The sequence below is a fragment of the Etheostoma spectabile genome, chromosome 4, assembly GCF_008692095.1.
Source record: "Etheostoma spectabile isolate EspeVRDwgs_2016 chromosome 4, UIUC_Espe_1.0, whole genome shotgun sequence".
In the NCBI taxonomy this organism is placed as follows: domain Eukaryota; kingdom Metazoa; phylum Chordata; class Actinopteri; order Perciformes; family Percidae; genus Etheostoma; species Etheostoma spectabile.
Window position 1 is genome coordinate 3,297,189 of NC_045736.1, and position 11,485 is coordinate 3,308,673.

The 11,485-nt window shown below is 40.9% G+C and overlaps 1 protein-coding gene across 1 annotated transcript; it reads right to left on the reverse strand.

The window, feature by feature from the left end:
* Positions 1-8,334: 8,334 nt before the first annotated feature.
* Positions 8,335-11,118, reverse strand: LOC116687497 (protein Fer3). Its single transcript, XM_032512970.1, has 2 exons — positions 10,135-11,118; positions 8,335-9,179 (listed from the first exon to the last, which is right to left on the reverse strand). Exons 1-2 carry the CDS (start codon positions 10,706-10,708, stop codon positions 9,142-9,144), a joined length of 612 nt encoding a protein of 203 aa, XP_032368861.1. The 5' UTR covers positions 10,709-11,118; the 3' UTR covers positions 8,335-9,141.
* Positions 11,119-11,485: the final 367 nt, after the last annotated feature.

The following is an 11,485-nucleotide window of genomic DNA, read 5'->3' on the forward strand; positions in this document are numbered from 1 at the left end:
GGGGGCTGTAAACTCCTGTACAGTATACATTATCACCTGATAATTGAATGCACTGTCTACATCTGTCTTTCCATACATGCACTTGCATGTGTGTGTGTGTGTGTGTGTGAGTGGGATTCAAAAAGTGAATCAAGATGAACCAAAGATGTTCGGCAAAGCAAAGGCCCAGCTGGTTCTCATTGCGTACAACTGCAGGATTTCTTAGGTACTATAAGCAATGAATTGTGCTTGAATAATGAACATGGAAAGTTCATACTCATTAGCTTTACACAGTGGCCAAATAGTAATAAAATGATACACGTTGATTAAAGCAAAAATAAGTTCAAGGGAAACATAAATGATTAAATACTACAAATGACTGGCCTCTACAATTACAAACACAACATCAAGTACTTAAGCTCAGCGTTTTCTTCTTTAGACCTTTTCTAGTCTATATCAGCGACGTTTCATTTACGGGATAGTTCCTGCAAGATAGAACCGACAAACAAATTAAATTAAACTCAACAAGCGTTTTAATCTTGAGCATGCCTCCCAAAAAAAACAAAAAAAAACAAAAAAAAGTTACTTCCCAAGGCTATTTTGCAGAGGCACCGTACCTGCGTCCAACGCCTAGCGCCGCCCAAGATGATTGTGATAGATTTAAAGAAATGCCAATAAACCAGAGTGTTTTTCTCCTTTTCAGTAATGTTGTGTGAACTAGGCAGACCCTCCTATGCCTTGTTGATATCATAAAGGTTTAATACTTCTTAAAATTCAATTTAAAAAAATGTCCTTTTTGCTTCTTTTTTTTACCACAAAAAACCTGGTCCTAAGGAGTGGCTTGGTTCCCAGAGTTTGCAAAAACAAAAGCTTTGTCTGTTTTATTGCACAGTCCTACTCCAATAAGTTGTGAAAATGGGACTCCCTCGTCGGTTCTGAATGAGAACTTACACGTCAGCCTCGACAGCAGTTGGATTTCAAAAGAGCAGTGGTGTCAATCAGAGCAGATTGAGCGTGTTTTTTTCCCTGTTAAAAATAGTTATGTTATTGAAGTTCTTCTTCGACAATTGCACAAACCACAGCACACAGGCTTTCATTATTCGCAATCACAAAAGTGGCACTTACAGTTACAATATCAACCACAGGCAGGGTCCTGGAGCCTGTATTTATCAGGGGCCTCTAGAGTGAATGAAACAACAGGCAATATTGGTGAAAGGTACATATTGGGCAATAAAACCATAGGCACCTCCAGTCATAGAGTCATTCTTCAGAAACTTTCAGTAACGCCAAGTGCCCATTCATTCACATATCCACACTTCTCCTTTTTGCTGCCCCAGGGCTGATGACAAGGTGTTTCTGAAATCGCATTAGGGGCCCTTTCATAAAGGTTTCATTGGGGAGTGTGTAACAGCTTGAAGCATTTAGGCTTTGTTTAATACGATGCAGACTCACTGCTCGATGCTTTGTCTCCTGTGTGTAAAGGAGCCTGCGATGCCTGAGACCCCCACTGTCAGAGTTTGCTTTGATATCTGGAGGTGGAGGGGAAACAGGGCAGAATAACCCCCTTACACACCCCCTAAAAACCTGTATGCTCAATACCTGACCCTGCCCTGCTGCCCTGTAGAGTTATGACCATCCAATGAACAAGCCAAGCTTTGAAGTGCAGCTCTCTGAGGCTTTACACCCTATGGGAGATGTGCATGGAGAAAAGAAATCATGATATATACAGTACTGTGTTCATTACAGGCACATGCTGCATCAGGTGAGGTAGCCTGGTTCCAAAATACCAACTGTTCAGCTTTTGATGAACAGTTGGTAAAAGAGAGATACAAGAGATATTTGGAACACATCTATTACACAAATGAGAAAGTTGCCGTTGTCTAAAGTGACTTAGTTTTTTCCGTTCTATATAGAACTACATGTATATATATACCACACGTTTATATATATATATATATATCTCATATAGATATAATATATTATATATATCTATACTATAATAATACAAGATATATATATTTATATATATATATATATATATACATATATACATATATATTTATTTATATTTATATCTACACACGTTTATACAGCATTTACTATACAAACGTGTGGCTTAGTTGTGGAGGCCGCAGATTAGTATGCTGTTTTTATAAGTTTTGTTCAAGAAGAACTCTCGGCACAAACCTTAAATTCAACGGACACTCAACTCAAATGCACTTCATTGACTTGACAGTTACAGAAAACAGTGTTGCCAGAGCAATTATGTTCGCTAGAACAGATTTATATTCATTATGTATGTACTACTTCTACAATCTGAACTTTAACCTGCCCAAACAAGAGGGAATGGGGGCAGGTCTTGTCGATAGGGCCAGAGTGATTTTGCAGAGCAAATCACGGAGAGACTCAGGTGCTGATGGGGCAGCCTCCTGCACAAATACTGTGGAGTAATTAGTGCTGCACTTGTGACCTGGGTGCCAAGGTAAGCATGAGGGTTGGCCCAGGATTGCAGTGCGATGTGTTGGCCAGGTGGCCCGGCTAGTCTGGGCTGCAGTGAGGTTACACTCAGCCCTGGCTGTTTGGGGGGGGGGGGGGGGGGGGGGGGGGGGGGGGGGGGGGGGAGGCAGTGCAGGAAGGCTGGGCAAACAAAAGTAGTATTTGTTCTGCTGATTGGGTTAGGACAAGTAGGATGAAGATCACTGGATGTCAACACGGGGGTGGCATTTACAGTCCACTGTCACTCGCTCAGTGTCACCTGTGTCACCAGCAACACCCTCAGCTCTGAACTGTTAGTTTATCCTGAAGCTACATGGCGAGGAATCCCCTTGTGTGGCCCAAACTAGGGGAATAATTTAGGAAGTTACTCTCCGAGGGGTGTAACGGTTCATTTCACTGCTGCTAACCCTGATAGCTCTCTTAGCTTACTCTGCGGACACCTCAGTGTCTGAAAAGCTGACACTGTTTATTTCTCTCCACACAGTGTGTTTGCTCTGGCCACCAGGAGGGCCGCAGTTCTAATCCAAGGAGGAAATTATTGAATGTTCCAGTGCTCATCTGAGAAGGCTTCAAATGCGTGGCCCCCCACTGTTCAGGGCCCTTGAGAGCAGGCCCCCGGGACACACTGTAAAGACGACACCGCATTTCTCCTTCACACACTCTGATCTGAGTTATTAGCTCTGAGGCTCAGAGCGCGGGTTTTGTGAAGAGGAGCAGCAATGAGAAAAACAGGTGAGCTATTTAACTAGAATTTCACAGCTATTAAAGTGCCAACACACTGGGTCACCATGGCGATGAGTGCAGGGTGTAAGGCTTAAGGGGAGTCAGCAATTTTATTTTTTGAGAGTGGTGGATATTTGTTTTGCTTTAAAGTATTTGGGGTTAGTTGGATTTGCAGAATGTACTCACTTAATTTAGTTTTGACGAGGAAATGGAAAAATCCTCAGCAGAGGAAGAACAATTGCGCAAAAAAAACCAACCACAGCTGAACACTGTTGCACCATTTGAAAACACCATACTTCTAACAAAAGGAAAACCAGCACAGCTTGTGGCTGTCACTATTGAGACATTCCCTCTGAAAAAAACAGTGCTTTGTGAAATACTGTAAAAATACTTTAATAAATCCAAGATGCAGCTAACATATTGAGAATGGCAGTTTTGGGGAAAAGAGTCTAAAATTATACATTGGTGAGCACTAAGGAGCCTGAAGTTGTCATCTCTTCTAGATTCAATGAATCAGGCTGGATGACACTGCAGCTGAATGCTGGACATGCAGCGACATCACACCACCACATGGACATGGAGTTTTACATTGTTGCTTTGGGAGAGCATAAGTGTCTTTCTCTCAGTATCTGACCACAGAGAGACACATTGTACCTGTGATATAGTGGCCACATTTTCCCTTCAGTTTGCCATCCCTCAGTGGACACTGCAGTCTGAGTGTCTTCTGTCAATCAAGTGTTATTCATGAAATACTTGTATTTTTTTTAAGCTAAGATGCCAAGAACTTAGTGTGGCCTAAACTTAGGCCTTGAAGAAAACCTTCAGGGAACGTTTTCTTAAGTACATTTTGGTGTAAAGTTTTTGATTTGAACTTTACAACAGGCCTGTTTCAGATCTCTCCATCCAGACCCCTACATTGTTCCAACAGGATGTGATGCACTAATTATATTTACAAGTACATGGGCCAGACACCACAGATACACTAACATGATAAACACACCTGCTGGCTGACGGCAGCTCAGCCTCATAGTGTTTGTCAGTGTAAGAATGCCGGATGTTAAATCAATAAACTACCTCAACGCAAAAAAAAAAAGAAGCCTGATGCAGTCCACAGACTATGAGAGTCTTACTCATTCTGGCCCCCAAAATTTTCCACTTGGCTGACTCATATCTCATCTGAATGGTATTCAGAGCTGTTTTCGATGGGTCAAGATCTCCCGGTGATGGCTAGAAAATACTGCATGGGGTCAAGTCATATTGAATTTCTTATTTGTTTTCTTGAATACCTAATTAGATACATAATTAGATACATCATTTAATTTATGTATCTAATTTTAAAGTTTGTTCATAAAAAAATGTAGCTATCAATGGAGCTTGATCTTCATCATTGAATGGAGGTTGCTCAGTTGTCACGGGGAAACACTTCTTTTTTATAGTATAGGAAAATAGCCTATAATTAAAGAAATATTTATAAACTTGGTATTCCAATAATTATCTCTAAAATACAGAGAAAGGCATTTAAAGGCAATAACATTTTTTCAGTAATGCCCAACTACACTTGTGTAAATTTAGAATTTTAGTTATGTAATATATTTAATTTGCATCAAATGCCTGATATGTCATTGTGTGACTTAATGTGGTGTATTGATATCACATATTTGAAGTAGTACCCCTTAGTTGCTCTGCTTAAACCTTCACTATAATGCTAAACTGATCATTTGCTACTCGTTTGTGAGGTTCAGATTTAGGATGCAGTGCTTCTTTTCAGCTTCTTTTCAGCTGGGACTTGTGCAGCCTGAATGTATATCAAATGCCACACACAGAGCTTAACACACATCAGACCTTGTCAAGACAATTAATGATGAAACAATTCTAAAGCTAAGTTTTTAAAGCTATTGATTTTGACACAAAGCACCAGATATGATTAAATCCCTAAATAGATTTAGCCAACTAATACCACTAGGGGGACCTCTAGGGGTCACTGAGCATCAGAGTGCCACCAATTTCACCTGCAATTTGTTACTATTGTAAAATAAAATGTATTGAAATGGGGACATTTCATCTGAAGAAAGGGAAGAATGTAAGATGAGATTTATTTTGAGAGTAATAAGTTAACAGATGACCTTTTTTAGGTATACTGAAATGAGTCACATATTTCCGTCAACTGTAGCTTCATAGTGTATTCTGTTCCTTGACTTAACAACGGAGCTATCTAACATGTTGTACCCTGCCTGTATTCAGTACCAGTTAGGTTGGCGGAGGGATATGATGATGAAATGATGAAGCCTGTTTTGTTATGAGTCTTGAGTTGTTCTACTCTGGAAGAAGTGTCATTAAAAAGTGGACCAAGTTACACAGTCAAAGCTGTCTCCGTGCTCTTACTCTAGCCACGTCCCGAAAGTACTTGTATGTAATAACGATGAGTTATTAGTTAAGGCTAACAATCAATAGCGTTACACTGTTAACAATTTTGTTAAAGGTCCCCAATCATGTGCTACAATTCAGCTCTGGATTATATTTCATATTTGTTTTATTTATTTAAATCATGTTTTTCTGCACAACCTGTTTCATTCTCATAAGAAACAGGTTGTGCCGAACATCATAATTTAATAAAAACTGGTTGGGATTATTTATACATACTCCAGGGTCTCTTGTGTGCCTTAACATCGAACAGGTGTACAGTATGTGGAAGATGCCACGGCAACATCTGTGACACCTGTAAGAGCAGTGACTCACCAACATTTGAACGCACACACACACACACACACACACATATATACAGACAATGGAAAAGGTTTTCTCCCCAAGAATCTTGTCAAATTTAATTTTATGGTACTTTTGCTGAGCACTAATACATCTTTGATATTTCTTTTTTGCATCTCATTACTTTGGTCTCTAGAATAACTATGGACCCAGTTGTATTCACCGACCATGACCAAAACTCCCAAACCAGAAATCGCTCAGCTATACATCACCCATAAGCTATGTCAGCTAGACATGGCGTGGACCTCCTAACTGGGTTGTTCTTAATTGTTTCCTAAGGGCTCCATTAGTGGCAGTGAAAGTACACGTGTAGAAGAACAATGGGGATGTTGTTGACTCCCCTTTGCCTGTTTTACACATGTGACCTGCATGCTTGGAGGAGTATCGGAGTATCAGACTGTTGAGAGAAAAGCCCAGACTATGAGAAACTATACTGCTGAATAAAATTACATTTGGTGTGACCATCTTTACATGCTTTTCGTGCTGCTTCATATAGACTGAAATGAACACTAACAGTCAATTTTGAGCAATGTGGTTGTGAAAAAAATTGGCATTTGTTGGGAAAAACAGAGAGTAACTATGTATACTGGAACAGTGCGTACAACTCTTCTATTTCACTGACATATCTGATTGATATTTTGGGTTCACATGATTTCCTATGGATTTTTAGATATTGCAATAGCAATCTCAAGAGTTATTGAAAGAATTGTCATGACATTTTGTACACACATTCACGGTTCCCAAAGGGTGCATCCTTATGACTTTGGTGACACCTGTAGTACCACATGAGATTGATATGTGAGTGAAATGTCTCACAATTGTTTTTGCATGTACCGTATTATATTGCCATTCAATTTGAACAGAGACATTGTGTGTCCCCTCGCAATGAATTGTATCAACTTTGATGATCCCTTGAATTGTCATTTAGCGCTATCATCCGGACAAAACTTAAATGTGTCCAGTAATTTGGTTTATAACCAAATATCTGCAAAACTATTGACATTCCCAATCTATCTGGTCTGTACTTTGTATTTAGGGATAATTTTAGCAAGCTATCATGCTAAGCTAAGATGGTTAACAGGGCAAACATCATACCTGCAAAACATCAGCATGTTAGCTCTGTCATTTTAGCATGCTGACCGTAGCATTTAGCTTAAAGGGACAGTTCCTGCTCCTGCGAATTGGTACTAAGTACAACTAATAGTTTGAGGTTGTTTGATAGGCCTACTGCTAGCTAACGCTACAGCTCAAGCAATGCTTACATCTAGGGCTGTCACAAGCCTCTCGTCCATGAGTACACTTCCTTCTGCACGATAATACGGTTGGCGAGTGCAGTTCAGTAGAAAGAAAATCTTTCCTACAGGAAACTGCTCATGTCTGCGGATTATCTTGGGTAGCCGGCTCAGGATTTCTGGAAAGAGACAGCTGTTGAGGTTTTCAAATGTATTTTTTTGTGCTTAGAGCACCAGAAGCCGAGTGCCATCTAGTTCCGTTATATTGGAGAGAAAGCAGACATGTCTACGGCCAATATCTCCAACAATACACAACTCACACCAAAACAAAACACTGGCAGATTAATAAATAGCACTACAGGTAAGAGGAAAAATATGTATTTTCAAGCTCCCTTTAAAGTACAGCCACATATAGAGCTGCTATGGCTATATACTCGCATGTTACTGTTTTGTCTCGTTAGCCAGACAGCACTGCAGTAACTGGTTGAAATAGTTACAATACCAAAAATGTTGTGTACTTGCTAACTGAGCTGATTCTTCTCATGTTAAAGTTACAGTGATTCAGAGTATTATCTACAGCACTTTCCTTGATCCCATACCCTAAGTTGGAAACAAATCGCATTTACTACTTTTTACTGTAATGACACCCCACAATAGTATTATAGCTCCGTTATGACGCCAGTTGCAGTTGTGTGTTTTGTTTTTGTGATGCATTCCATGTCCCTAGATGATACAGAAATATATAATTTAAACCAAACTGCTAGAAGTTTTTATTTCTGAACTTCTACATAAAAATCCTTTTTCCTGTTTCTTACCGGGACTTTGAGGGTTGGCTCAACTTGTACCAGCTGTCTATCCGTCATGCTATCAGACACAGCAGTAGAGTGAAGGTCAGCGCGCCACCTGGACTCACTGTCTTGAAGTGTTGACTACATTTATGGGGTGTGTGCAATAAGAACTTGGTTAAATTAGTCCTCTGGTATGAATTGAAATATTCATCCAAATCTAGCTGTAATTGGTTGAGTCATCTATAAAGCTAATATGAAAAGTAACCGAAGACAGTAAGAGAGTGCCTATTGTAACAGATTAAATATCTCAATGGAAAAAAAGATGTACGACGAACAAATGTAGGGATAGGATGTTTTTTATGATCCTGAGTAAAGATCATTGGTAACAAATACATAACACTATCACAGAAATTAGCTTTACTGTGACGATCCATTTTAGGAAAATTACAGTTTCACATCAGCAGCTTCAAACAAATCACAAAAAACACATTGGTGATATGTGCGTTACAGAACAATAAATTATCACAGTTTGTTGAAATACATGTCACCAAAAAGAATATTGTCATAAATAGGCCATAACTGAAAATAAATAAATACATAAATAATACCACAGATGATAGAGGTTGCACATGAAACAAGCCTTATTGCAAACAGCACCTGACATGCTAAAACATATTAGGCTGATCTGCTTCTCACGCCCATTGTCTCATTTACATGATCAAGGCTCTTTTTTAACACATCAACTTGCCGACTAATGAGCAAGAGTCCAGAAAACACTTCAGCGCTACATGCAGAAGTATGAGCCCTTAGCAAGGCCATTCAGTCTCATGCCAGTGTGCCCCTCTCTCTCTCTGACAAGTGCCATCCATTTAGGCAAACAATGCCAACCCTCTTTCCCTCCCCAACCCCAGAAACAATGGCTCTCAATTACCAGTCGACAATAAATTAGAATATTAAAAGCCCCAGAGGACGAAGGAGTGGGTGAAGTTGAGAAAGCCTAAGGTGTGTGACCCGATGAGAAGTCTGCAGATGTCGATCGGTCGGCTCTGTCATGCAAGCCGGCCGCCTGTCTTTGACATGTAGAGAGAGACTGAGGAGAGGGAGGAACAAACCTGAACCTCCGCCCTGCTGCCATCTCCAGGGTGCCCCATGTTCCTCAGCTAATCCCACTTTATCCAAGAAAGGCGGGCTGTCAGATCTGGGAAAGGGAACACGGGGGCATTAGGAGACAAAAACAGGACAAACACATTAGTTTTGATACATTTTAATGACTGTTTAACAAGTCTTAGGGATAAAGAATGGGGGACACACTTACTCCTGAAAAGCCCCATAAAGAGGTTCCAGAGTATTTTCCCACAGAATGAGTTGAGTGCATGGAGGCAGCAAGAATACAGTTAATTGTGTGTCGGTAAATTGAGGCTCATTTAAGAGCAAATGCTCGGGGAAAACACACCTGGGGAGAAAAGTGTGCACAAACACACCGCAAGCTCCTTAAAATGACATGTTCTTTATGTCAGTGCACTGGGATCACTGGGAATGACAATTCTTTCTGTCTATTGAAAAAGCATTAGATTCTAATTCGCTATTAAAGTCCTCAACAAATATGCAGTCTAAAAATGGATAATTGTGTGTTCATGGTATATATGTAGACTTGATCTTTATGTGATTATGACCTTATCATGATATGATGTTGAGACACATTTGGCTAGTCAGTAAAAGCTTAATTTAAACATTCAGGTATTTTACGCTTTAGTGTGTTCATGAAAGGACTTCTTTTCATGTAGCCTAGATGTGGATCAAATGGAAAATAAATATATAAATAAATATACATAATGAACATGAAATATGTTAATTACGTGTTAAACCATGAGAGGTTGGAGCTCTAATATTGTGAAAATGTATCAAACAATGCCCAAACATTTAGCCAAAACCCTGTATTGGTTAAGGATGATAATTAATGATAGCCTACTATAATTAGACATACTCTACTTTGTTGATCTTGATCTTTATTGATGTAATGTCTCTGTCAACACGTTAGAATTGGCTGAAGTTAGTTGGGGTTATCATTACTCTGATCTCATCTGCAACTAAAGACTCAATCATTAGTTAATGACTAATGTTTTAATATGGCCTAATGAGGGTGATCATCTCACCGCTTGTGTTCCAGATGGCGTTGGTCTGATTCTTGTAGCCATTCTTCATGCACTCGTCTACATAGGATTTGGGGTCGCAGCCCGACATAAGGATCTCCCTCAGCAGGTCGATGTAGGCTATGGCCAGCCTCAGAGTGTCTATCTTGGACAGCCGCTTCTCGTAGGGAAACGTCGGCACATGGCAGCGCAGCTCCTCGAAGGCGGAATTGATGCTCAGCATCCTCTTCCTCTCCCGGATGTTGGCGGCATGTCGCTGCACCTTGTAGGGCTGATTTGGCACCAGCCGCCGCGCCCTGAGCCGGGCCACCTCCAGGGGGTCGTCCATGGACGAGCTTTCCCCTTCAGCGCAGACATCCCCCCCCGGAGACTGCACGTCGAGGTCTGTGAGGGTCAGCTGTGCGTCCGGGAACTGACTCCCGAATGAGGACCAGGGCGAGAGCTGGCCGCTGGCTGTGCTGTAATCCAACAGGAAGCTGTCCAGCTGGCTCTGAAACTGGAAGTTTTGGTCCATTTGTCCCCAAAGGACAAAATCCGTAGTGGCATCCTGGTCGAAGTCAAAAAGCATGTCCTCCATATTTAAATAGCAAAAGGAAATTGTTCAGTTTCTTTTCCACTCCCTGGAGGCTGCGTGGCTTTTCGTTCATAAACCGGTAACTGCCTACCTGCATGTGGCTGAATCTGTGCCGTGTGACAGCCCCATGGGCACATCTCCTGGATTAAATACTTCCAGGCCATCCACGTTTCTCGGCGGGTTGCTCCGGCCAATTCTAAAGACTGAAAGGGAGCTCTTAAGAACACTTTACCCCTCCTTGTGCATCGTTCATTGCTTTAAAAACGAATTACAAAGAAATCAGTTGATCTCCAAACGACAAAAAAGCGGGGGAAACACGTGTCCAATTATAAACTTCCCCTGAAGTAGTCCCGCTAATATTGACAAAACACTCAGTATTTAGCAATCATTGGAGGGCTTGTGCCTATGGCGCAGCAGGCCATGCAAACTCGGTGGCCTCTGAATGGGACTGTTTAATCCATTAAAGCTCAGCTGACAACAAACACTACTGTCAGAAACACATGAACGCGCTTTGTTAACACAAAATGTAACTGGATTACAATGGCAAAGGAGCATTTTTCTGATGTTCTGCGTATGGGTTTATTCTGGTCTAGACATATTTTTACGCACTGAAGTCAGATAGGAAACAGACCCACAGGACGTAAAAATATTCCAGCAGTATCACCACAACTCGTCCCACATAATTTGGGTCTAGTAGCCACATTAATACGCTCCTAATTTGCAAATGATATGACGGACAAAATGGCAAACCGTGGAGAGGACACACGCTGTAATTACGCT